This window comes from Acanthamoeba castellanii (genome assembly GCF_000313135.1).
Source record: "Acanthamoeba castellanii str. Neff unplaced genomic scaffold scf7180000084753, whole genome shotgun sequence".
Lineage (NCBI taxonomy): Eukaryota > Discosea > Longamoebia > Acanthamoebidae > Acanthamoeba > Acanthamoeba castellanii.
The window spans coordinates 472,557-498,002 of NW_004457538.1; the positions used below are offsets into that span (position 1 = coordinate 472,557).

Genomic DNA, 25,446 nt, shown 5'->3' on the forward strand with positions numbered 1-25,446 from the left:
GTGGTGACGATGCGGCCGCGGCAGGGGGAGACGGCGGCGTGGGTGACCTTCACCCGGCGCGTAGCGTGGTGCGAACGATCGAGCAGGCGCCAGACGTGGTCGGGGTGGTGGTCCCAGAGGGCCACCTCGCCGGCCTCGGACGCGGTGAAGATGAAGTCGTCGGTCTTGAGCATGCAGGTTACGATGTCGCCGTGGGGGCGAAAGAACCTCACGCGCTCGCGCCGATCAATGTCCCACCGCACGATGTTGCAGCCGAGCGGCACGTCGACGTAGGTAGTGCCCAGGCGAGGGTCTTCTTGAGCAAGACTCTTGCTGCTACTCGCTAGAGTCGAAGGCCAGCACGAGCAGTAGCGCGCAGTGCCAACGCCAAATGAATTGACGATGCGCAAATCATGTGCCAGTTGATGTTCCTCATCCATTTGGTGGTCAAGACCTTCACAAGAGCGTACCAAGTAAGAAAAAAATTACCCCTTCAAATTCATGCCTTCATCTTTTGCTTTGTGTGCGGTTGTTTTGGTGAAGTCTTTGGCGGGAAATGATTATTGAAATGATTACCATTTTGAAACCTCAATTTGAAAACACTCTCAATTGCAGCCACCACATTGAGCATGGCCACCACACTCTTGTGCATGATGCTGGTGGTCCACTCCTTCTGCAGAGACATGATGTTGCGCCTGTAGACCTTCCACGGCCGCATGGACGAGCTGCGCGTGTGGGCCGGCGTGCGCACCCCGGCCGAGATGCTGGCGGGCTACGACACCACCGACCTGTCGTCGACCACGACCACCACCCCCTACGCCGAGGCTCGCGCCAGTAGTCTGGTGGGCCTGTTCCACCTGGACCGCGAGTCTAGAGGCGAGGGGGAGGATGAGTCGTACGTGGCGCTCGATTCTTCCCCGACCGGCGCCAACGCCGCGTTCGAGGGCGAGATCGAGGGCCAGGCGCCGGTGTGGGTGCCTCTCGTCGGCCCCTCTGGTGCTGCGAGTGGAGGCGACCAACTTCTTGCTGGCGCACCTCACCCTCTTCATCTACTCGGCCCACCCGAACGACACGTTCGCGGCGCAGATCGACGTGTCGGCGCTCAACCCGACCGAGCCCATCTACCGCGACGGCGGCGCGGCCGTCCTGGTGAACCAGGGCAACGTCATCACCGTCGCCGAAGGCTCACAGTACGTTTTCTTGGCATTCTCCACATTCCTCACACCATACTCAACCAGATAGTGGCTAATATATATGAATATAGATTCTTTGTGGCCTATTTCCTGACCACATCGCCGGTGAGTTACACTGCAACGGTGCGCTACCGTGCGGTGTCGTACGACGCGAGAGCTGAGAGTGCGCTGGTGGCTTCGGAGTGGGCCGAGATCGTGGTGCGGGTGGGGGTGACCGGGTGCGACGGCCAGGGTGGCGAGATGGACTGGTGCGGCGTGTGCGAGGGCGATCGGTGCGAGCCGTACGGGTGCGACGGCGAGGGCAGCCTACTCGACGTGTGCGGCGTGTGCGACGGTTACGGCGAGTCGTGCCGGTTCTCGCTGGCCAACTGGCGCGGCTACGAGACCGAGGAGCTGGACAAGAGCGTGCTGTTCTACGACCTAGCTCACTTGAACGAGGCCATGGAGGCCATGAAGTGCGTGGTGGACGATGTCACCTCGCCCCTGCTGGAGAGCGACGAGCGCCGGATCAGCTGCGCCAACGTGACCACGGCCCTGGCCAACGTCAAGCGGCTCCAGGCCAAGACCTACATCTACAACACTCTCTTCCTCTAGCCCTTCCTGGAGCTGCTCAGCTAAAACCATCAACAACAGGACAGTAGAAGAAATAGCAGAGAGAGATTGAGGCAAATCTGTGGTGAAGGCACGTATGTCATGGACCTGCTTTTAATTAGGAAAGACAAATATACATACTGATTGAGGGTTGAGTTGCTCCACAAGCAGGTGGAACCTTTTTCCAGTTCACCATTCCCTGTGAAAAGTTGTGTGCCACATACTCCCATGAATGGTTCCACTAAATGAAAAAGTTCACAAGGTGTCCAAACACATTCTGCCAGCCATCCTAGCTCAGTAGCCCCATGGTTGGCTAGCTCCTTTTGTCACCCAAGCAGGCCAGCTGCCATGATTGTTATCACACAATACCATATGCAACATTGAGCAGAGGCATGTCACATGAGCAGACCAAAGTACTTCCAGACCTGGTTGGTGACAACCACCTTGGCCTTGGCAAATTAAAAGTAAATTTAAAAAAATGCAATAAGGAATCAATAAATAATGCATAATAAAACAGTGCCTTTAATTCTTTGCTTTATCCAACATGGTCCTACCCAACAGACACAGTGTAGGTGGATGATTGATCATGCACATCCATGTGCTTCCAGGCATTTGACCACAAAGGCATGACCAGCCAATACTGCACCAAAGTGTGAGGCTTGCCCAAAAACGAAAACAATGTTTTCAAATCATCAGCGATGGCAACTCAGGGCCGACCACATAATCGGACGCTCTCCATCCATCTGGCGAAGGTGCTATCAAACATCCGGGCTGCGTTCTGTTCTTGGCGGTGCGCGGACTGTATAATCGGCGATGGTGCGCATGAACTTGCTAGGGTCCGATGGGAGTGACGGTGATGAGGACTGTGGCGCATTCCGTTCTCGGTGGGTGGATGACGTGCTGCGTGGATAGTGCGTACCACACAATCGAGAAAAAGGGTTGCGTGTTTTGAATTTGCGGTGGTGTCGGCGGCGGTGGCGACGACGTACCGCGTGGATAGTGCGCGGGCCTCGTTCCGTTTGCGGCTTCGTTCCGTTTTTTCGTTGTCCGTCGCGTGGGCAATCGGTGGGTGTGTTTCGATTTTATGCAACACCACCAGGAGCAGTGACGCGAAGGGGTCACACGTCCGCCAGGAGGACGATTAAGGGCCGTTGATGTGGATGGACGCGAGTGCGTGCGTGCGTGGAGGCATCGGGTGGGCCGCGGTGGGTGGGCGTCCGCTGCGCATGGCCGAGTTGGACTTAGGACATGGTGGCGTCTGTAAAACGGGCATCGGCTGTTCCGGTCTGCGGGCCATGTGGGGAGGACCAACAAAGGGTGATGACGGTGACAGCGTCCTTCGTCGCGGTGGATAACGCCGACGGCCCACACAATCTTGAAAGTGGACCCCCTCCCTCCGCTTCTGTGTTGTGTTGTTGGCGTGCGTGCCCACCCTGAATTTTCGGTTGGTCGGCTTACATGCATCGGTCCTACGCGCTTCACGACGGCGTCGGCCTGTCGTCGGCCCGCCCCTTTACCCTAACCCGAAAGGATCATCATCATGGACGACCAACCCTAAAACCCTAAAGGAAGTTCCTACGATGGAAGTGACGGTGATGAGGACGACTGAAAAAACAACTGGCGAGTGGTGCCCGATGACGGTGACGGTGATGCGGCGAACGTCATCGGTCTTGCGCTTCTTCAGTCCACCACGCTTCCTCTTCCATGGCGCAAATTAAGGGTCTTCCTTTTTTAGCAGATGTATACTATATAAGTCAACGAGGTGCAATGAGGTCCATCGTGTCCGGATTTATTTGGAACTTAACTCCGGAAATGCTGCTGCATGCACGCTGTGCTGAGGCCAAGAAGGGAGCTGCAGGGGGGGGAGGGAAGGTGGTGGACTTCTTAGAGCTGGGACTCGATCTTGTTGCCGGTCTGGTTGACGTTGACCCAGGGCTTCTCCTGGTGGATGGTGACCAAGAGCACTCCCTCGGGGAAGGAGGTCTCGCCGGGGCAGTAGGCAGGACCCTCGTTGGTGACGACGAACTTGATCTTCTTGGCCGTGATCTTCTCGACGAAGGCCTCCTTGTACATCTCGTCCTTCTTGCACAGCTTGATGATGTTGTCCACCAGGCCAGTCAGAGTCTGGTTGATCACCCTGCCGACGAGGTTGCCGTCGTTCTTCAGAGCCTCGTGGATGGCCGCTCCATCGGCCTCGAAGGTCCAGCCGGTGGTGCCGGTGGCAGCCTCCAGCTTCTTGATGGCTTCGGCGTTCTGGGGCTCGGCATCCTTGAGGCTCTTCCTGGCGGTGAGGGGCAGTTGGGCGGCCATTGGTGAGGTGGTGGTGTTGGTCGTGGTGGTGGTGGTGGGTGATGGTGGTGACTGTCCAGGCGGCGACCTTTTTATATGTGGCAGGCCAGGGTGGACTTCACTTAACCCTGAACCACCAACACTGCCAGGAGAATAGAATCCTATTCCTGACAGGATATTTTTCTTGTTGGCTACTTTATCCCCTGAAACCAAATTTCTCCGGTGCCTTTTTTCACTTCAGTCCACCCAGCCCGCCACTCAAAAGGAGAATTAGGAAAGGTTGGGTCAAGCATCGAGCGTCGGCGTGTGGGCGTCTGGCCGTCGTCGCCACTGAGTGTCTGCGCGGGTGAGCGCACGCAACCGAGCGCTTATGCCACCGCCTACTCAACGCCAACGCCAGCGGGGCAGGCTCCGCGCTAACGTAGCTTCGCGCTATGCGAGCGACCGGGAGCGCCTACGCCGCCAAGTCGACCCCGTGTTCTGGTCGTCGTCTTTGCCTGCGCTGCTGCTGCTGCTGCTCTCGCTGTCGTCATCACCGTTGCTGCTGCAGCTGCTCGCGCTCTCGCTGTCGGCCGCGGGCGTCTGCGCCTATGCTGCCCTCCAACATGCAACAAGACACGACAGCGCCGGGCTTGGCGGCAGCAGCAACGAAGACAGAGACATTGGCGCGCAGGCTGCGCAGTCAACCCGGACCCGCGCCCTCGTGCGCCACTAGTCGCTCGCTGTCGCGCAATCAGCCGAGCACGGGCCACCACAGTGTCTCGTGTCCACAACGAGGTCCATCATTTTATAAAGGGGTGTCCGGATTTATTGGCCTATATTGAACTTAACTCCTGATTTCTGCTGCTGCTTGCGCGCTGTGTGCTGAGGGCAAGAAGGGAGCGGCAGGGGGGGAGGGAAGGTGGTGGACTTCTTAGAGCTGGGACTCGATCTTGTTGCCGGTCTGGTTGACGTTGACCCAGGGCTTCTCCTGGTGGATGGTCACCAGGAGAACTCCCTCGGGGAAGGAGGTCTCGCCGGGGTAGTAGGCAGGACCCTCGCTGGTGACGACGAACTTGATCTTCTTGGCCGTGATCTTCTCGACGAAGGCCTCCTTGTACATCTCGTCCTTCTTGCACAGCTTGATGATGTTGTCCACCAGGCCAGTCAGAGTCTGGTTGATCACCCTGCCGACGAGGTTGCCATCGTTCTTCAGGGCCTCGTGGATGGCCGCTCCGTCGGCCTCGAAGGTCCAGCCGGTGGTGCCGGTGGCAGCCTCCAGCTTCTTGATGGCTTCGGCGTTCTGGGGCTCGGCATCCTTGAGGCTCTTCCTGGCGGTGAGGGGCAGTTGGGCGGCCATTGGTGAGGTGGTGTTGTTGGTGGTGGTGGGTGATGGTGGTGACTGTCCGGGTGGTGACCTTTTTATATGTGGCAGGCTGGGGCGAGGACTTCACTGAATCCACCACAAGGAGTCTATTCCTGGAGAGCATTTTTCTTGTTGGTTACTTTATCCCCTGAAACCAAATTTCTCCGGTGCCTTTTTTCACTTCAGTCCACCCAGCCCGCCACTCAAAAGGAGAATTAGGAAAGGTTGGGTCAAGCATCGAGCGTCGGCGTGTGGGCGTCTGGCCGTCGTCGCCGCTGAGTGTCTGCGCGGGTGAGCGCATGCAACCGAGCGTGAGCGCGAGCGCTTATGCCGCCGCCTACTCGACGCCGACGCCAGCGGGGCAGGCTCCGCGCTAACGTAGCTTCGCGCTATGCGAGCGACCGGGAGCGCCTACGCCGCCAAGTCGACCCCGTGTTCTGGTCGTCGTCTTTGCCTGCACTGCTGCTGCTGCTGCTGCTCTCGCTGTCGTCATCATCGCCGTTGCTGCTGCAGCTGCTCGCGCTCTCGCTGTCGGCGAGAGGCTGCAGCGGTTCTTGGCGCCGGAGGTCGGTGCGCCCAGGCGAGACGCGGGGAGCGGCGGTGGGGTGGCGATGTAACGTCTGCGCGAGCAGGATAGGGAGGCGGTGGTGCTGGCGGTCGAAGCTGGGCGCATGCCTGGTCTGCGGGCAGAGGCGACGGGGGCCGGGGTCGGGCCGCGTTCGAGGCTGGGGGGCAAGTTTTGCTGGTGTGCGTTTTTCGTTTTGAACCAGCCACACCGAAACCAGAAAGAGCAGCGCGGAATTGGGACCGAGAACTTCGCCAGCCCAAGGCGCGCGACATCGGCGGCCATGCCGGCTCGTCGTCGTCATCGTCGCTCGTTGTCACCACCGCGAGGGTGTTGGGTGTTGCGTCGTTGGCTGTTGGGCGCTGGCCATCGTCGGTGAGGTTCACCCGCGTCGGCGTCAGCCCTTCTCTGCGCGCCGACGCCAAGCGCTGATGCGGAGAGAAGGCGACCATGCACGCGCGCGCGCGCCTGCTGCTGGAGACATCGCGGCGGCCGACCGGCCATCCCCCAGGCTTGTGCGCAGTTGCAAACGTTGCCTGGCGTTTCGCGCTGCGGCTTGCTCGCTCTGCATGGCGCGTCTCTATTTCGCTTTTTGGGATTCGCAGCGACGCAGACAGCAACACCACGCCAGCAACGAAGACAGAGACGCAGTCAACCCGTACCCGCGCCCTCGTGCGCCGCTAGTCGCTCGCTGTCGCGCAATCAGCCGAGCACAGGCCACCGCAGTGTCTCGCGTCCGCAACGAGGTCCATCATTTTATAAAGGGGTGTCCGGATTTATTGGCCGAAATTGAACTTAACTCCTGATATATGCTGCTGCTTGCGCGCTGTGTGCTGAGGGCAAGAAGGGAGCTGCAGGGGGGGGAGGTGGTGGACTTCTTAGAGCTGGGACTCGATCTTGTTGCCGGTCTGGTTGACGTTGACCCAGGGCTTCTCCTGGTGGATGGTCACCAGGAGCACTCCCTCGGGGAAGGAGGTCTCGCCGGGACAGTAGGCAGGACCCTCGCTGGTGACGACGAACTTGATCTTCTTGGCCGTGATCTTCTCGACGAAGGCCTCCTTGTACATCTCGTCCTTCTTGCACAGCTTGATGATGTTGTCCACCAGGCCGGACAGAGTCTGGTTGATCACCCTGCCGACGAGGTTGCCGTCGTTCTTCAGAGCCTCGTGGATGGCCGCTCCGTCGGCCTCGAAGGTCCAGCCGGTGGTGCCGGTGGCAGCCTCCAGCTTCTTGATGGCTTCGGCGTTCTGGGGCTCGGCATCCTTGAGGCTCTTCCTGGCGGTGAGGGGCAGTTGGCTGGCCATTGGCGAGGTGGTGTTGTTGTTGGTCGTGGTGGTGGGTGATGGTGGTGACTGTCCGGGCGGCGACCTTTTATATGTGGCAGGCTGGGGGGTGGACTTCACTTAACCTGAACCACCAACACTGCCGGGAGAATAGAATCCTATTCCTGACAGGAAATTTTTCTTATTGGCTACTTTATCCTGAAACCACCCCACATTTCTCCGGTACCTGCTTTAACTTAAGAGTCTGACCAGAGGAGCAAGAGGGTTGTATTCGGACAGATCGAACAGCTGTACCTGTGCAATGGCGGGTGGATCAGCCAGATAGATTAGGAACTGGAAGAAGCCGTCGGCGTCGCAGACCATGTGAAGCAGGCGCACACCGAGCGCGACGCCGCCGCAGGCGAAGCGCGTGTGCTGCACCGTCAAGATCGGGTCGCAGCACACACCCTCCATGCTGGGGTCGAATGGGGCCAGCAGTGCGTTGCCGCCGGCCCCAGGCAGGGTCAGTGCGACCAGGCGCGGCGCGGCGCGGCGCCGTCGTCGCCATCGTCGTCGGACGGGGCCGCAGCGGCGGCGTGGAACGCTTCTGCGCCGACACCAGCTCAGCACCGGTGCCGAGGCGATCGATCTTGGGCGTCTGGATTGAACGCAATACGGCCTGTCAGATGCGGATAGTAGTTCAGCAGGTGGGCCAGGGCTTGATGGAGTGAGTCGCTGCGGCGCATCGAGTCGCCGATGCAGCAGCACCACCTGGCCGATGGAGTATCATCCGCCACTCGCAGCCACTTATCATCGGCGCACTGCAGCGGATTCCGCGCCAGCACCGTCACAGTCGAGGCATCGCTGGTTGACGTCGAGTCGGACGCGGCGCTCATGTGGAAGACAGGGAAGGGGAGTGGTTCAAAGCTACGACGGCGAAAAGAGCGGGATGAGAGGTAGGCCACCATTTTATTGCGAGAAATAAAAGAAATGATTGCCACGTTTTTTGGTGATGACAGGATTTCCTTCATTCTTCTTTGATTTCTTTCCTTTTATGGCGTCTGAACCCAAGAATGAGAATATCGCCTGCTTCTCCTAGCTCAATCAGTCACCCAACCGCCACTCATCAGCACTCACCTACAGCCAGACAAATGTTGGAATTTCTGGGCCAGGTGGTTCCAGTAGGTGTGGATCAGGGCTGACTGCACAATTGTGGTGGTGGGGCCACAGTTTTGTTTTCATCATGAAAGGATGTGTTGTTGTGTGGATAACAACCATGACCATTGGTGGTGCACCATGTGATGGCCATACAATGGCAATGTAGAGTTGGCTGGATAATGTGAGTGTGTTGTCATCATCATTGGTGATGCAAAGCTTGAAGAAGGGTGGCAATGGTGTCATAATTATTATTATGGATCATCCATCATTTATTGATGGATCATTTTTCCATTGTGGTGTTGGTGTTGGTGTTGCTGCTGTGCCTATCTATTTTGTTGGTTGGTTGCTGTGGTGTCATGTCATGTTGGTGGATAACACAGACCAACAAGGGGGGGAGCGAACGGGGGCACAAATGATCAAGTAGACAGGCTCCCCCCCTTTGGCTGGTGTGACAAGAGCAAGCCTCACCCCAGTGTTCTTGGGTTGGTGGCCACTACCCTAAGTTCTTATTAATGTGTACTGTCAAATGACTGTGCGCCTGAACAAAAGAGACTCAAAATTGGGGGGTAATTGGTAACAGTGAGTAGAAGTATACACATGCAGGCCTGAACTTAGCTGGATTATTAAACACTGAAAAGATGCAAGTGGCCTACTCTACGAAGAGGGTAAACAGCTGAATAATATGGATTGTCAGGGGAAGGAATGACTGTACAGTGAAGAAGAACAAGAGTAAAGAAAGGCAATTTAAAAAAGGGCATGTATTCTGGAATAGGTATGTGTAGCATTTGAGGGGTCAAAATGAGGGGAAGAAAGCCTAATAGCATCACACCAGAGACCTGGGGCTGGCATGGTGAAGGACAGGAAGTAGTCCTCCAGCATGAGAGCATTGAACCAGACCTGCTCAATGTGCCAAAATTTTTCCATTGAACAATGAGGTACATCTCAAAGTTGTTGAACAGCCAGTGACAGGCTCCTCCCCAGCTGCCAGAAAGGGGTATCACACTGAGTGAGACAGTGCAGGTTGGGAAGGCATTGGAAATCTCTTGCATGTAGCTGGCTGCTTGAGAGTGCTCACAGAAGAGGACCAGGACAAATTCATCCAACTTGTTGCAGAACCTGACCACATTCAGGAGGCCAGATCTTAGCAACAGGGTAGGGCTTGGCATCCCAATGTTCAGTGTCAGTGATGCCCTTGAGAGGTGCAAGACCATGCAGAAGGTCAATCAGCACCAGAGCTGTAGGAAAAAAAAGTTAGAATGTATGCCAGAATACAATGGTGGGCAGGTGTATTCTGGAATACAACAACTGATAAAATAATAAGGAAGATGACATGCTTGCAAGGAATGGTGGTCCCATAGTCACCAAAGGGCAGGTGGCAGGACAGCACCTTGGAGCCATTGGTGAAGGTGTGTGTCCAGTAGGTCAGGTAGCCATGGTGCACCATGACACCAACAAGAGCACATGCTCCTTGACAGCCTTGATGACTTGATCCCAGGTGGTCTGCTTGAGTACCACCATCAGACCAGCCATCACCTTATCTCTTACCTTGATGATGCTGGCCTCGTGGTCCATCTTGCACCAGGTGTACTCACCCTTGTACACCTTCAGGAGCAGTGCCTTCTTCAAGCTGATGTCTAGCCCTTGGAGCACTTTAAGTTTATCACAGTGGTGACAGGCTTGAGGTCAGGTGCATGACTTGTCCCCAGCAGGCTAGACCCAGTGACATGGGCTTCCACCAGCTTGTAGATGTTGGAATGGTTGTGGATGAGCTGGAACAGGGGGTTGAGGCTTGAACATTCAGGCCCAGTGAGGTTGTGGTGAGGTTCTTGCCTTGCAAGGTCCACTTGTGGCAGCCCTTGAAACTTCCACTTCCTCCCTGGGTCCCAGCTCCACAGCTCCTTGCTTCTCCAACTCCTCCTCTTCACTCAAGCTTGAGCTTTGCACTTCCTCCTCTGAACCCTTGCACTTCATTTCACTCCTCTACTGCTGATTTCCCAATGGAGCTGCAGATCATTCAGGAGCACCTGCAGATGTCCCTGGTACAGATCAAGCATGGCCTGGTGGCCTTACCAAATGGCCAGAGGTTTCGCCTATTCTGAACTCTAGATACCTAAGTAAAAATATTGCTCTTGAATCAGGCTCTGGAAAAAAGAAGAGCTTCAAGAGCAAAGAAGTGCAAGATACTGCTGATGACACCCCCCTGGACATCAGCCACACCCCCAGCCTTCATCCTCCTTCCTTCCAACCAGCCTTGGAGCAGGTCAACAATTTCCTTGAACAACACCTACTTTGTGTCCACTAAGGCACATGCCCTTGTATTCCAGAATACAAAGTGTTGCAAGTAACTGTGATGACAACAACATGAATGGATCCATGTTTGGTTGACTTTTGCCACACTCTGTTACATGCTGTTGTGCTCCAGGACAAAGTGGAAAAAGAACATGGAAAGAACATTGCACACACTTCAAAAGACAGTCTGTTCAAGCATCCAGGCTTGTGGACCTGTGAGAATGGCATCAAGGTCAAACCGATCCACTCCATCTTGATTTCAATGCGCAGCTCATTCATGCTGGAGTGGTGTCATGTTCCATGCACTGTGGCGTTTTAGGACATCAAATCAGTTGAAGTGTAAGACAACAGAAAGCGGGGTCCAGTGATGGCGTACCAATGTCAAAAAAGTGCCCAAGCTTGTGCACGAAGAGACCGTAGAAGTAGAGATAAGCAAAGGCGGAGGGACCGATGCTATGGTCCCGCACCTTGTTCTTGCGCATGTGATCCTCCAGCGGGTAGATGTTGAACAGCAGCCGCTGCTCCACAAACCGGCTCACGGCGTCCTTCTGGTAGAAGAGGCACACGAAGTAGGCCTGGTAGTCAACACGCGCGCCACCTGCCGCAGCACACCGACGGCCAGTTTGGCCAGCACCAGAGGTTGGTCGGTGACGGGCTTAGGGTGGAATGAATCCGGCGGTAAAGAAATAGCCGCAGAGAAACAGTGCTGCAACGAAATCCGCTGTGGTGCGGAATAATCTTTTTGAACCTTCTGTGCAAAACAGGGCCTTCTTTTTGTTTTGGTCAGATGTCGGTCACATGATCGTGGATTGGCCACGCAAGCTGCTTGCTTCCCTCCGCGTGGTGAATTCGCATGCTGGCGATGGTGCACGACACGACCAACAACGGCGACGCACATTACGCCTGTCCTGTTGATGAAGCGAACAGGGCAAAAAAGATTAAGCTTCAGGCCTGCTGGGGGTCGAACCCAGAATCTCCTGATCGTAGTCAGACGTCCATTGGGCCACAGGCCTTGCTTCTTTGTTTTCTTTTTCGGCGCGGTGGTTGGCCAAGGGCACCTACCGCCCTCACCCTCTGGGCCGGCACCCCCACTGCACGTCAGTCGAGGCTGGTGCGGCGCAACAGGAGCTATGCTGTTGTGTCGGGTCCAACACAATGCTGGGCAACGTAGGTGAGCAACGGCCGACCAATGGCCGGCAACGCATTGCTCTGAGGGTTTCGTTTTCGAGGAATTTTTTGTCTCACACATGAATTGGATCTCAAAAAAAAAAGAAAACTAAAAACAACCACAAGACAGCGCAACCCGAGTGCACAGCGCCGTGGCAATGAAGCGAAGACTTGAATGTGTGGAGGTGGAGCAAACTGGGGCGGAGGCCTCTGCTCCCCAGGACACCAAGGCCAATAAAAAGGCCAAGCCGTCCTGGCCAAGTGAGGACACCAAAGCTGACGCGCATATGACCATCTTGCTGAGCGAGCTGCCAGACCTCGTACTCCACCAACTTGTTCGGTTCGTCCACCTCCCCCCCTTCGTTTTTTTATTTGTTCACATTTCGTGGAATTGTTATTTTTTAAGTTGATTTTGGGGGAATGGTATCCCCATTTCATTAATTAATTTAATGGTGGTGGAGCAGGGGGCTGGAGGTGGAAGACGCCCTGCGGCTGCGGGCCACGAGCTCCTTCTGGGCCGACATGGTCATGCGCGACCACCCGCTCGCCGCGCTTCTCGTGGGCGAGCTCCTCCCGCGCCTCGCCAGCCTTCCCCCGCCGCAGGGCGACGATGACGACAGCAACAACAACGACGCCCGACTCGACGACACGGTCGAAGAACCAGAAAGCGCAAACGAAAACGAAAACGAAGCCGAAAACGAAAACGAAAACGAAGACGAAAACGAAAACGAAGACGAAGCCGAAGATGAAGAAAGCCTCGAGTCGGATCTGGCGTGGATGATTGAGGACGCTGCTGAAGCCGCGCGGGTAGCCGAAGAAGAGAGGGAGAAAAAGCTGCAGGAGCAGCAACCCAGCGATTTTGAGAGCAGCTGCCCCGACCTGGCGGCCAAAACCAGTAGCGACCGCGTGGATGCGAGGTGGGCGCTGCTGCAGGAGGTGCGCATCGCGGCCGAGGCGCGCCTCCACGAGCTTTGCCTGCGCTCGCCCGACTACTGGCGCGACACTGCGCTCTACTCCGGCGCCGCGGGCGACGACTACAACGGCGGCGCTGGCGGTGGCGATTTCCGCGCTCGAGCAGGCCGCCAGCGCCGCGATGAAGAAGATGAAGACGCAGAAGATGATGAAAACGAAGATGAAGACGAGTATGGTCGGCCGCGGAGGCAAGCACCACGCGTGGTGGACGTCGAGACGCAGCTCAACGCAACCGAGGCCCTGTCGCTTGCCACCGAGGTTCGCGCCGCTCTCTTTAACAAAAACAAATGAAATAACAAATCCACAAATGATCGGTGATTGTGGTGGGTGGGTGGCTGAGACAGCGGGTGCGCGTGCGAGCGACGGCCAAGCGGAGCGGCGGGCAGGACTCGGCCCTGGTCACTCTCCTCAAGCTCGAGCTTCCGACTCATCAGGCCGATGGGAAAGGAAACGAACAACAGGAACAGAACGTCGTCTACTTCTGCATTGTATGCACGCACCCGAGCTGTCTTCCACGCGTGTTATGTGTCGTGTGTACCCTTTTGACGCTCTGCCGTCTGCGCACACAGGAGTACGGCAGTGGCTTGAACACGCGTTCGGGGTTCCAAGAAGCGGCTCTGCGGGTGAACCAATCATCGACGCCCACCGGGGATCGTATGACCGTCGTGTCCAGCCTTCTGACTCATGGTATGACTGACACTGCTCTTTTTCCTCTCTCTAGTCTTTGCGCATTCCTGTTGGCGTGGCGTGTGTGGCGTGTGTGGCGTGCGTGCCGTGTGTCTGCTCCGTGTGCCATGTTTGTGTGCTTTGTTAATGGTTACCACAACAGGCGAGCTGTGGGATGAACCCCAGTTTATGCGGCAGTGGTTTGTCGAACTGGCGGCCAAGCTGGGCGTCAGCTGGACCCCCTGGCAGTTCCGTTCCATCTTCCCCCCCCCCAATTCCGCCCAAATGGTACCCGCTTACATTTCGGGGGCTGTGGTGGCCTGCACAGGTTGGCGTCGTTCGTGATTCGCTGCGCCGGAGTCGAGCCCCAGGCCATTCGCGATTTTCATGCCGACATCTTCACCCGGGCTTGGTACGAGCTCCTACTACCTTTTTGTGTATAAAAACAATTGATTTAAACTGTGGCCGTGGCGGTGGTGGGGTCTGCACGGAGTAGGGAGGATCCAGGGGCCCTGTACTACATCAGGTCCAGATACGACGAACTGCCCGAGTTGCTCGACGTGACGTCGCGCGTTCGTGCAATCTCTTCGCCCGAACTCCTCTCGTCTCTGTCTTCCATTGGTACGCGTGCTGTGCTGAACCCAACTGCCTTTCAAACGTCTCCCTTGGGCATTCATAAAAGTTTGACAACACTCGTGCGCGCGCGCGCAGCGGCGAGATGGCAGTACCGGATGCAGCTGGCGCAAATGTGGCACCTGAGCGCGGAGCTCGACTGGCCTTCGAGTGATAAGATTGCGCGCCTTGCTTCCTGTGTGCGATCTGGTCGCGGTACGTCGAGCACGACACACGACACACTCGACACATCGACACACGGAACACGACACACGGCACACCACGACACGCGTGACGCGCATGCCACACTAACTAATTTTGAATCACCCCTCTCCGCACCAGGCGATGTGACATATCTCTGTTCCGTTGAGTACTCCGAAGAGTTAACTGCGGATTGTGGATTCCGGCTTTCCATCGTCGCTCCCTCCGATCAAGGTGCAATCACCATCCACGTCCTCACCACATGCAAGCACACACACACCACACACCACACACACACACACCACACACGGCGCACACACGACACACACACCACAATGGGTCGTTGCAGCAGCTTTGTTGCTGACTGTGTGCACCAACAGCGGGCCATGACGAGGAGCCGCTCGAGATCGAAGTCGAGTGCAGGCACTCCGCCGTGCAGGGCTACGATTCGGGAGGAGACAACCAAACGCTGGCCTTGACCGCGCGCGGACTCAACGACTTTGCCCAGCGCAGGCTGGGCACTCAATCGCCGACGGACAAGAAGACCCTCCTGCAGCTGTCGTGCGACGCGCCCAAGCCGCCGGTGGTCACGCAGGAGGACACGGCGCTGCTGGAGCTGATCGGGCGCGCGCTCGACCTGCACTGCGAGCCCGACGATAATCCTCGCTTCTACCGAGGCCTCAAGTCCGACAATGACGACACGGCCATATCGAGCCAAGATCAAGACCGACAAGAAGACGAAGACGACGACGACGACGACGACACTGCACTGGCGGAGACGAAGATGTGGGACTCGAAGCGGGTGGGCTACTTCCTCGCGCTGTGCTGTCTCACGCCGGCCAATTCCTTCGTGTTCGATTACCGCGCCGAGGCGGAATTCTTGGTATTTCCCCAGTGCGTGGTGAGGCCTGGCTGCGTGTGTGTGTTGTGTGCGCCAGTCTGTGTTGAACGAGCACTAACCAACGCGCGGCACTTTGTGTTTAATGGGAATACGGAAGGTGGGGTACAAGCCGCGGTACATGTGGAGCCAGGACCCCAAGAAAAGCCTGCTGTCGCATCTCGACATTCTCGTCTACCCAGGCCAGGTGTGGGAGCCTTACGAGTACTGCCAGCAGGAGGAGGATGAGGAGGACGACGGCAACAACGTTGTTGACCACCCATGACGTTTTAATTAAGTTATTTATTTTTTATTTTTTAACGCTTTTATTATTAAAGCGTTGTGGCTTGCTCACATGCCACTGTGGCTCTCACTTCTACACACCCAGAGTGAATGTTCAATCCACCACTCCCACCACACACTACCTGGATATGCATCATCATCATCATGTCTATCTGCCAACACACATGGCCATGCACTGCCCTCAATGTGGTGGCTCTCCCTCATCCTGCTCTTGCTTGTTGAGGCCTTTGTGTTTGCCTTTGACAATCTGGCCTTCGCCAACCACATGCTGTGCATGCATCTGTTGCCCAATGTCACATGCAGCAACACACCCACCCCTCTGGCCATTGACCTGCACCTTCCCTTCTGTCCCTCAGGCCAGGCTGCCAAGGTGTTGACTGCTGGTGACTGTGACCACCACAACAAGATGCCCAACATGCTTGCCATGATGGTGATTGTTGAGGTCTGTGATGGAGGGTATGACTGTTATGACAATGACAACAATGACAACCTCTATGAAGCAGAGGAAGAGGAAGAAGTGTTGGCAGTGATGAGGCTCAATGTCAACAGCATGCTGCTTGCTGGGCGGAGCTGCTTCTTCCTGTTGCTCTTCTCTGTGGGCATGATCAAGACCAACCAGAAGGAGGTTCAGAAATGTGAGGAATGAGTGAATGAGTGAATGAATGAAGGAATGTCTCATCCAGCATGTGTCATGTTGTGTCTGCAGGTGTGGCTGTCAATCCATGACCAAGAGAAGGACGCACAGCTTGATGTTCTCAGGTTCCTCTACAAGAGTTTGGCCATCTCCTCAAGGTCCTCCTGCTCTTGGACAAGGTACATCACAACGAAGTGGTGACTGTGAGGGCTTGTTGGTGGGGCTCTACATGTTCACCAATAGTGGACTGTCCATCAACACTGCCAGTGACAAGGGCAACAAGCCCTGCTTCCTGCCTGTGACCTCCCAAATCACTGTGCACAATCCTGGTACAAAAGCCCTTCTCTCACCAAGTGTGCATGTGTGTGTGGTGCACAGCATTCACTCATGATCTCCAGCAGTTACAAGGGAGGCACAGTCAGTGGGCACAACAGATCACTACACAGGCCACAACACAGCCTGGAGGACATGCTGGCCAAGTGGTGCAACTTCATCACGCCACACCACACCCTGGCCTTCTCCACCACCATCCACCTGCCCACCCCCTTGCAACCAACCAATCACCTCATCATGATTAATGATCTATCAGGGGAGGTCATGATTGATTGGGTGGTAAATCAAGTTGTGGTTCAAAAAGAGGAGTAACATGACCAGCAGTGTTGATTTACTGCACTCTACCAATTGAGCTACCCACACAGCCATGTGTGATGGCTGGGGTGAGTTTCAATCTCACTGCCACAATATTGTATGTTTGAAGTAAGCCACTTGACTACTGGCACTCCTCCAGTGCATTTATAACTAGTTGTTCACAATTTGGAAAGAGAACTATGCCTCACTGTCATCTTCACCTTCTTCTTCTTGTGGTGGCGAAGGTAGGGTGGTCTGGCCTCTGTCTCCGGAGTGCTTGTGCCACATGTCGCACTCCTGTCCGGTGATGAAGAAGACGCAGCCGTCGCTGATCATGCGCTGCACGACCTTGGCGATGTTGTTTGCGTCGTCCTTCCCGAAATGGTGTGTTCCCTCCAGTGGAATGTCTAATGCACGCAGCATCGTGGTCATTCCTGCATCGTACATTGTCAGACCCCACCCATTGTGAGTTGACCAATGTATACTGAGTCATGGCATACAGGTCTGTCATCTACATACCTGCAGGTGGCCTTCTGGTCTTGTAGAACTTCTGGTAAACGGTCTTGACATTGATCCTGGAAGTGGCGTGCACTGGTGAGTCTTGTTTGGTTGCCAGGTCAGCAACACAAGCCAGTTAAGATGCGGTGAGTGGGGTACCACTGCTGCATGAACGGAGGTACGGGCAGGCCCAGCAGGTCGCAATCCGCGGCAGCGCGTTCTTGAAGTCCCAGTCGCCACACGTTATGAAGGCGAACTTGGCCGGCTGCTCATCTGCATTGTCGCCCAGGAGAAGGTCCTTCTCTCGCAGCCATCGCTCCAGGTCGTGTAGTGCCGTCTGCAGGCTCACCGCACCTTCGTGCCACGACTTTCCACACGCACCACACACGCGTGAGGAGGGATCAAGTGTGCGATAAGATAAGCTGGTGGAGGGAGTGGGTACTTCGGCCTGGCCCATGTCTCCGTACTTGCGATCGACGTAACGCTGCAGCACGGCGGGCGTGATCCTCTCGGGCCGGCAGTACCGATGAAACCTGTCCTCCACCTGCCCCAAACGCCGTGTAGAAATTTGTACATTTTTATTTCTTTTTGAAACAATTTGTACATTTTTAATTTCTTTTTAGAAACAAAATATATTAAAAATCAAGATAGGTGGTACCTTGAGCGTGGTGCAGTTGAGCAGGGTGACCGGCAGCTCGGTGATCTCGTAGACCCACTCACCCCCCTCGAGCTCCTCTCGGCATGCCTCAAAGTCGAGCACGCACAGGTGCGTCCATGGCTGCTTATTACCCTCTTCCTCTTCCTCTTCCACTTCGTCCTCTTCTTCTTCACTGTCGTCGGCGGAGTCACTCTCGAGTGGCTTCTTTCTGTGCTCCTGTTCTTCTCTGTCGAGTTCGTCGAACAGCTCGTCCTCCAGCGATGCCCCAAAGCCCCCCGGCTGCACTATCTGCCACGCACTCATGTTCATTGTGCTGGCTCTCTCTTCCCTCAACGAAAAGGTCCCCTTTGTCTTGGCACCTCCTTCTGCGAACTGGCGCTGTCTCTGGGAAACCAAACAGAAGATACCAAAAATTATTTTTACTGTTTTAATATTTTTTGCTGTTGCCGTTCTGTGCAGCATACAGACGCGCGACACAACGAGGAGCTGTGGTGTTTTGTCGGGATCACGGAACGTGCGAGTAGCGGTCGGAGACCAAGTCGGCGTGGTCTACTGTCGGTGGTGGTGGTGGAGTGGAGCTGGTGCGAGTCGGCGTGACACAGTTCCACTTGTTGGGTGGGTGTCCCTACCGGGTAGGGACGGCCGCCCTCGGGGCCGCGGTAGGTCGACCCTCTCACCTCTCTTTACCTGGGCCTGGCCGGTAGCTTCACGCTCAATGGTACTCCCACCCTCACACCTGTCAATTGCCAGCCAACTTCTGCTTCTCCTCCTCAACTGCGCACCCGCGGCGTGTGGCGTGTGGCGTGCCGCCAGATTTCCGAGCGCCCCCAAGGGCAGCAGCCGGAGTACCCCAGCCTCTTTTGTTCGCTGTGTGGCAACCTCGCGGGCACCGTCATCGCGTTCCCGCTCTCCATCCTCACCTGGCAGCTCCACACCGACAACTGTACCGTGACCACGATCGTGATCTCTCTCTCACGCACACACTCGCGCACGCACGCACGCACGCACGCACGCATGCACCACACACACACGACACACACCACACACACGACACACCGCACACATTCTTGGACGGCAACCGCAACAATGATATTCAGCAGAGGCTGGGGCAGCCTGGTGCCGTTCACCAGCCTCGGCAGGCTCAACTGGCGTGCCCTGCCGGCCAAGTATTTCGATTCCCTGGCCCGGAACGTACTCAGGTACGTATGACCTACGCACACGCACGCAACCCCACGACAACACGAGCCAAGCTGACATGAGACCCGTCCTTCTTCGGCTGTTGTTGGATTGGGGGTCAGGGCGCGGCTGGGCGAGGTGATGACCTCGGTGACGGGCGTCGGTTGCGAACCGCTGGGGTGGCTCGCCAGCGTCAAGAACCACCAAGACGACCCCGACCTCTACGACGTACATGTACCCCTGATCGCACACGACACGACACGAGTCTACAGCTCGTTAACGATGTATGAATGAATGGCTTTCTGGGTATAGGAGCGGTCCGCAGCCAGCGTGATCATGGACCGCGCTCGGCTTTGGGCCATCGGCATGGTCGGCTCCTGGCTCTCCGGCCTTGTCCTTGGTACGTACCAGATGCGACCCACACGCAAGTCCCCGCAATTGGCGCCACCGCTGCTCACCGTTGTCACCGGTGGTGGTGGTGGTGCGGTCGATATACAGTGGGCATGCAGGTGCCGGCGGCGATCGTGTGCCATCGCATGCTGGCCGAGCCGGGCCGCTTTGGGTCGGTGGTGGAGTGCGTGCGGCACATCTGGGCGAGCGAAGGCCTGAGCGGCTTCTACCGCGACCTGCCCCTCTTCAGCCTCCTGATCCTCAACGAGCTCATGTGAAGAGATCCTCACTTCTCGATACTGCGCTCACAACGACGCAGAACATGGATTTCTTGATATGCAGTAAAAAGAATCGAGGAAAGAAAAGAATTCCGGCTGCCCGGACTCGAACCAGGAACCGATAGATGACTACCGAGGTGAGCATCAAGACTACAGTCTACCGCGCTACCAATTGCGCCACAGCCGGTTTCGTGTTGTAGATGAGGAAAATAACGAAATAGTAGTTAGCGCGCGGCGGCAACGATCGGAGCATTGTGAGTGCGTGTCTAGCTGCGCTGGCCGGGTTTTTTATGGTACAAGAAGACTGGACCGTGGCCAAAAAGGTTGCAGAAGCCACACATACGCGTGGTGGGGGAAAAGAGAGAAGACGAACACGGAGTAAAGGGGGGAAAAGCTTGGCGAGAGGCCAGGACGGAGAGTCGTGAAGATTAGAAGGTGGCGGAAAGAGCGTCGTCGCTCTCCGACAGTGTGAGATCTCCCGAGAGGTCGGTCTGCACGCGTCAGACGGTGAGCAAAGAAACACGAAAAGAAAAAAATGAAGCTTCGTTAAAAAAGAAAGGGAGGCCGCCGGTATGAGTACCTCCTCGCTGGCCGATACAGCCTTGAAGTCCTTGGAGATGGCCTTGAGTGCCACCAAAGGATTCTTGACGACCACCTCCGCCGGCTTGTTCTCGTCATCTGCAATCACCGCCAGATAGTATACATTAGTAACGTTACGAGTGTACGAGTGTATTGCTGTGTGTGCTGTGCGCGTGTGCGGTGGTGTGTGCGGTCGTGTGCGAGTGCGGTCAATCGTACCGACGCTGTCGTTGAGGCTGTGGATGGGCTCCTGCTCGAGCGAACGACGATGGAGCGAGTCTTCGTCCATGTACCGCACATTCTTCAGCAGGCCGGTCACTGTCATTGCGCAACACACACAAACAAACAACAAATTCATAAGCACATGCACAGAGCCGCGCAAAGAAGAACGTCGTGTCGTGTGTCGTGGCTTCCTTTTTATAGAAGGAGGAGTACAGCAGTAATAGAAGTAGTGCGTACCGGTGGGGTTCACCTCGATGTCGTAGGGCACCTTGCGGTAGGCCTCGAGTTCAAGGATCTGCTGGCCCAGCAGCACCATCTTCTCGAAATTGGGCAGCTCGCGCGGCACATCCGTCGGCGCCATCGGCTCTGTTTAAATAATAAATAATAAATAATAATTTATATCAATAAATAAAGGCGCAAAAGAATTTGAACGGAAGAGCGGGGAGGTACCAGACATGAGCGTCTCGCAGTTGCCGTCGTTGATGAACGTGAGATCGCGCAGGAACACCACTGCGAGAAGCGACAAAAAAACACAAAAGAAGAAGAAAAGGTTAGTCTTGTGTGCGTGTGTGGTGGTGTGTGCGGTGGTGCGTGTGCGGTACCGAGGTAGGGGATGATGGGCTGCTTGTCCTTGTTCTCGGCCAGGATCTGGCGGTAGTACTTGAAGTTGCCCAGCGGGGTCATCACCTGCTCCATGCTCGCGAACAGCTCCGTGTACTTGACCGGGATCCGGCTCCACACCCGCTTTAATCGGCTCACCGACGAGCAGTTGAGGCCTACATGATTTGAATTGATTGTTGATTGGTTGGTTGTTAACATCAGGCCGAGCGCGATTGGTTGGTGTCGTTTGGCGAGGGGCCAATGAGCAAGCGAGCGTGGGTTGCGAGGCGGTGGTACCAGACATCACAGCCATGAGAGACTGGAAGTTGTTCATGCGGTAGAGGTGGTGCAGAACTCTGATGTACTGCTTCACCATCATCACTTGGTCCTGTACGGAAAAGAAGAGAACAATGTAAGTAAATAAATACACAAATACACAAATACAGATATGAGAGCTAAATCGTCATAATTCAATATAATAATTAGGAATAGGTACCATGAGGGAGTTGGCGAGGATGATGTCGGTGGCCACCATGCCCGACCACATGTTGAACTGTCGGGCCAGGCTGGTGAGCGTGGGCGCGACCTCTTCCTTGTTCGGCTTGGTCCAGTTGGAGAGAAGCATCTCTTCGGGCTGAATCTCAGCGAAGCAGGCTGCGTCGAGGAACGACATTTGCTGGGCGATAACCTACAATAGAGCCATCATTGCACACGCACGACACGACACGACACGACACACAGTTAGGCAGACAAGTAGCGAGAGGCCTCTCTATGACGAAAGCTGGGAACGAACCCTGGGCGAGTGGACGTGGAGGGACCCGGTGAGCATGGAAGGCGCGGAAATGGGGATGATCTCGCTCGAGGAGAGGGACAGGCCCGAGGCCGTCGGGGCGTGGATGGGCACCTCCACCGACGAGAAGTCTTTGTCGAATCGGCCCGAGCCCATCGAGCTCACGGAGTCGCTCCTGCTGGAGGCGCGCGTCAGTGTTTGAGAAGAGCGAAGAACGAAACACGAAGAAGAACGAAGGACGAAGAGCCGGGAGGGGAGGGTACCTGCTGTCGGAGCCCTCGGCCTCCTTCGCCTTGGCCGCCGCAGCCGCAGCCGAGGTGTCGTCTCGCTGTGTCGCACAGGGCGGAAGAGAAGTGGTGAGATTGAGAATTGAAGAAAGAAGAACTGATGGAAGCGAGAGTGGGTGGTCGGGCGCCATGTACCTTCCTCATGAAGAGAAGCTTGAACTGGTTGGCCTCTTCGGCGGGCAACGATTTGATGAACTTGGTCAGTTTCTGTGTTCGGCATCCAACACAACACACGTGTTAGTCTTTAGGTCCAGCCCAAAAATAAAAGAGTAAATAAATAAACAATTAATAAAATAAATAAACAATAAATAAAAATAAAAATACCTTGAACAGGGTCTTGTCGCCGTTCTCGGTGAAGTCCTTGTACGAGAACCGTCGAATCCATTCGACCAACAGGTCGAGGGTCCTGGGAGAGTTGGGAGTTGCGTGGTGAGTCGGCCGCACCACATTGCGCAATGCATGTGTCCACCGAAGGGGAGGATACGGTACTTCTTGCGGAGGTCGACCTTCATGATGAGCGGCATCTTGTCCTTCTCTTCGATGATGTGGAACACTCTCATGAGCGCTGCCCACAGGTCGGCCGGTGTGCCTGGAATTAAAAAAAAACATATTAGCGATATATTATCATTTATAATTCCCATCTATATCATTTGAAGTCCCGCGCAATTGGAGGATAGTTGGAAAGCAGATCGGAAGGCTTTAAAAGGGAGTGAAAGCGATCCCCGTTGCTTGGAATTGATCCAGGTCGTTCACGGCGCAAGATAATAAGATCTTATTAACAAATAACGAATAAAGATCTTTTACGAATAAATAAAGATAAAAAAGAAAGGGGAGAAGCGCCGAGAGATACGCACCGTAGGCGCGGAATGTGATGAGGAAGGAGGAGACATGTTCGTTGACGTTGTTGAAGATGATCCACTTCACGATCTCCTCGAATGTGCCAGCGCGCAGCTGGGGCCTTCCCTCCACCTGCACACCACACCATCACCACATCGCCGTGGTGAGTGCCTGCGTGGCGTGCGAAAAGGAAGCCCGAAGCGATTGCCGGGCGCCGCCGTACGATTTCGATGAGCACGTCGTTGGACCGCTTGCCTCGTCCCGTCTGACGCTCCTGCTCCTTCTGCAGGTGGGCGATGAGGTGGCGGTCATGATGGAGAAGAAGGTCATTGTTAAGTGAGTGTGACTTGCACAGCCTACAGCGGAGAGAGCGGCGGCGTTGGTCGGAAGGCGATGTATGTACCTGTCGCAGGCCCTCCAGCTCCTCCACGGCGGGCACTTCGCCGCTCTCTCCGCTGTAGGCCGCCGGGACTGCCCAACAACAAAAAAGGGAATCGAAAAATAAATATAAATAAATAAGAATGAAACGTTTTGATAAGAAAACAAAACCAATAAGTAAGAATAAGTACGTTCGAAAGAAAAGGCATTCATATAAGAATAATGGTTACATGTAGAACAAAAAGAATAAGAATAATTACACGTAGAAGAATAAATCAGAATCGGTAAAATTAAGAGAAGAAGATTTACCTGTGTAGCTGCAGGTGCCCTTCTCCTTGAACAGCTCGAGAGCCGCCATCTGCGCCTTTCGTCGGGTGTCCTCCTCCGCAGCCGCCGTCTTCTTGGCCGCATCATCGCCGCCACCGCCCTTGCCCTTCCCGAAGCGCGACAAGAGGCCGCCGCTGCCCATCTTGGTCGGCGTCGACGGCTGCCGGCCGCCGCCGCGGCGCGGGCTCAGCTGCCCTGCGGCGGTGCCCCCGTCTTCGCTGTTGCTGTCGCTGCTGTGGTTGCTATTGATGTCGACAGGCCCAGGCACCGGTACCACCTCGTCGTCGTCGTCGACCACGCCGGCCGTCTCGGCGCCGTTGGCGAAGAAGGAGGGCGACGACGTGGAGAACTTCTTGTCCTTCTCGCCCCCGAGCTTCGGTGACGTCAGCTTCTTCTTGCTGCTGCTGCTGCTCTCCTTCTTGTCCTTCTTGCTGCTCTTCTTGCTGCTCTCCGAGCTGTCGTTCGAGTCGCTGCGGGTGAGCGTCACGCGCCGGCCGTGGGCCGACACGCCGCGCATCGAAGTGGTCCGCGCGGGCGAACCCGCCGGCGACCCGGCCGGCGACGAAGCCGCAGCTGCGTCTTCCTTGGCGGCGGCGGTGGTGCTGCTGTGCTGTTCGGCGAGCTTGGCCTCCCACATGGCCAACCCGGAGGTGGGGGTCGACGCGTTCTTGTTGGTGTCGCTGGCCTTCAGCGACTTCTTCTTGAGCTTGCTCGCCAGCTTCATCTTTGTGTGTTTTGATGTGTGTTGTGTTGTTGTTGTTTTTTTTCTGCTTCTTCTTCTTCGTTCACCTCCGCCTCGTGTCTGAATGAAGCGTGAGAGAGACGTTGGGTTGGTCAGTCTCGCGGAGCTTGTGGCCGTTGGACAACATTACGCAACAAAAACATCAAAGTAGGACTAAAAATCACACCAATGGGCGCGTGCGGCAAAACAAGCGGCCACACCAAGTCAGGGGCGTAAAAATATGAACCCACTCGCGAACGAGACCACAAGGAGGTCAGATTAGAAAAGAAGTAGAAGAAGAAGAAATAAATAAACACAAAATGAAAGTAACAAGAGGGGAATTAAAAGGCCCTTTTGGCGGACGAACAAGAGATAAATGACAAATAAGAAAAATGGACCATATTTGTGGTTTGTTGCGTCTAATGTGTGCGATGGTCCAATGGGAGAACGTAGCAAGGCAGATAAAGATTAAGAAAACACACCAAAAGAGCCCACGAATGGCGAACACGAAAATGGAGAAGGACAAGACAAAGTTGTCCGTACCGCAAGGGGGCGGCGGCTTGTTGTTCTGCTTCACGTGCACCTGGGGTGGTTGTGCTTGTTGTTCTCCTTACGAACTCCAAAGCCCCTCTCGAGAGGTACAATGACGTCCGTCAGGTCCGGTCTTGACAAGAAGAGGCGCCGTGGGACTTCGGCCGTCCTGGTCTGGTTGGTGATGTTGGTTGACGCGTCGCCGACCTCGAGTTTACTCTCTGCCGCGGCTCGTATGAATCGGGTCCTAACGGAATATCCCTTGCTCTCTTCTCTCTTCCTTCTCTCTTCTCCTTCCCGTTTCGCTGCCTGCCTTCTTCGCTTTCTCTCTTTGTGGAAAGTGCGGACAAAAGAAAGAAGCGTTGTGTGTGCGTGTTGTTGTCTTCACTTCAAGCTTGCGAAACGACGATTATAGCACTCGGCCCCCCGTATCCTCCCCGCGTA

General features: G+C 55.6%; 11 protein-coding genes and 1 pseudogene across 11 annotated transcripts in view; 3 read left to right on the forward strand and 9 right to left on the reverse strand.

Annotated features, from left to right (window-relative positions):
• Positions 1-419, reverse strand: part of ACA1_201050 (uncharacterized protein) — a gene marked incomplete at both ends in the record, with an annotated part of 615 nt that extends 196 nt beyond the window's left edge. Inside the window, one exon of the mRNA XM_004341795.1 lies at positions 9-419. Coding sequence (XP_004341843.1) covers positions 9-419 — 411 coding nt within the window. The remainder of the gene's footprint in view (positions 1-8) is intronic.
• A 276-nt stretch (positions 420-695) lies between these two features.
• On the forward strand, positions 696-1,766 carry ACA1_201060 (uncharacterized protein; the record flags this gene model as incomplete). Its single annotated transcript, XM_004341796.1, has 3 exons — positions 696-953; positions 991-1,169; positions 1,244-1,766. The coding sequence occupies 3 exons, from the start codon at positions 696-698 to the stop codon at positions 1,764-1,766; spliced, it is 960 nt and encodes a 319-aa protein (XP_004341844.1).
• Positions 1,767-3,647: 1,881 nt separating this feature from the next.
• Positions 3,648-4,073, reverse strand: ACA1_201070 (uncharacterized protein; the record flags this gene model as incomplete). The annotated part of the gene is made up of 1 exon (XM_004341797.1): positions 3,648-4,073. One exon carries the CDS (start codon positions 4,071-4,073, stop codon positions 3,648-3,650), a length of 426 nt encoding a protein of 141 aa, XP_004341845.1.
• Positions 4,074-4,965: 892 nt separating this feature from the next.
• ACA1_201080 (uncharacterized protein) lies at positions 4,966-5,391 on the reverse strand (the record flags this gene model as incomplete). Its single annotated transcript, XM_004341798.1, has 1 exon — positions 4,966-5,391. The coding sequence occupies one exon, from the start codon at positions 5,389-5,391 to the stop codon at positions 4,966-4,968; it is 426 nt and encodes a 141-aa protein (XP_004341846.1).
• Positions 5,392-6,840: 1,449 nt separating this feature from the next.
• On the reverse strand, positions 6,841-7,266 carry ACA1_201090 (uncharacterized protein; the record flags this gene model as incomplete). Its single annotated transcript, XM_004341799.1, has 1 exon — positions 6,841-7,266. The coding sequence occupies one exon, from the start codon at positions 7,264-7,266 to the stop codon at positions 6,841-6,843; it is 426 nt and encodes a 141-aa protein (XP_004341847.1).
• A 273-nt stretch (positions 7,267-7,539) lies between these two features.
• On the reverse strand, positions 7,540-8,120 carry ACA1_201100 (uncharacterized protein; the record flags this gene model as incomplete). Its single annotated transcript, XM_004341800.1, has 2 exons — positions 7,540-7,831; positions 7,855-8,120. Coding segments are annotated over 2 exons (558 nt in total), but the record flags the coding sequence as incomplete, so codon positions are not given.
• Positions 8,121-9,219: 1,099 nt separating this feature from the next.
• Positions 9,220-9,954, reverse strand: ACA1_201110 (uncharacterized protein; the record flags this gene model as incomplete). The annotated part of the gene is made up of 3 exons (XM_004341801.1): positions 9,220-9,279; positions 9,499-9,573; positions 9,844-9,954. Coding segments are annotated over 3 exons (246 nt in total), but the record flags the coding sequence as incomplete, so codon positions are not given.
• Positions 9,955-11,206: 1,252 nt separating this feature from the next.
• Positions 11,207-11,526, reverse strand: ACA1_201120 (uncharacterized protein; the record flags this gene model as incomplete). Its single annotated transcript, XM_004341802.1, has 2 exons — positions 11,207-11,392; positions 11,470-11,526. 2 exons carry the CDS (start codon positions 11,524-11,526, stop codon positions 11,207-11,209), a joined length of 243 nt encoding a protein of 80 aa, XP_004341850.1.
• A 599-nt stretch (positions 11,527-12,125) lies between these two features.
• Positions 12,126-15,452, forward strand: ACA1_201130 (uncharacterized protein; the record flags this gene model as incomplete). The annotated part of the gene is made up of 10 exons (XM_004341803.1): positions 12,126-12,178; positions 12,303-13,068; positions 13,155-13,298; positions 13,380-13,464; positions 13,640-13,724; positions 13,805-13,888; positions 13,973-14,097; positions 14,188-14,304; positions 14,670-15,172; positions 15,288-15,452. The coding sequence occupies 10 exons, from the start codon at positions 12,126-12,128 to the stop codon at positions 15,450-15,452; spliced, it is 2,127 nt and encodes a 708-aa protein (XP_004341851.1).
• Positions 15,453-17,241: 1,789 nt separating this feature from the next.
• ACA1_201140 (uncharacterized protein) lies at positions 17,242-18,195 on the reverse strand (the record flags this gene model as incomplete). Its single annotated transcript, XM_004341804.1, has 4 exons — positions 17,242-17,305; positions 17,411-17,595; positions 17,671-17,772; positions 17,887-18,195. The coding sequence occupies 4 exons, from the start codon at positions 18,193-18,195 to the stop codon at positions 17,242-17,244; spliced, it is 660 nt and encodes a 219-aa protein (XP_004341852.1).
• ACA1_201150 lies at positions 18,188-19,730 on the forward strand (annotated as a pseudogene).
• A 428-nt stretch (positions 19,731-20,158) lies between these two features.
• ACA1_201160 (RasGEF domain containing protein) lies at positions 20,159-24,474 on the reverse strand (the record flags this gene model as incomplete). The annotated part of the gene is made up of 17 exons (XM_004341805.1): positions 20,159-20,221; positions 20,311-20,408; positions 20,529-20,627; positions 20,769-20,897; positions 20,982-21,041; positions 21,134-21,307; positions 21,429-21,519; positions 21,628-21,819; positions 21,925-22,096; positions 22,185-22,249; positions 22,344-22,415; positions 22,533-22,614; positions 22,698-22,797; positions 23,063-23,177; positions 23,269-23,328; positions 23,449-23,516; positions 23,733-24,474. 17 exons carry the CDS (start codon positions 24,472-24,474, stop codon positions 20,159-20,161), a joined length of 2,382 nt encoding a protein of 793 aa, XP_004341853.1.
• Positions 24,475-25,446: the final 972 nt, after the last annotated feature.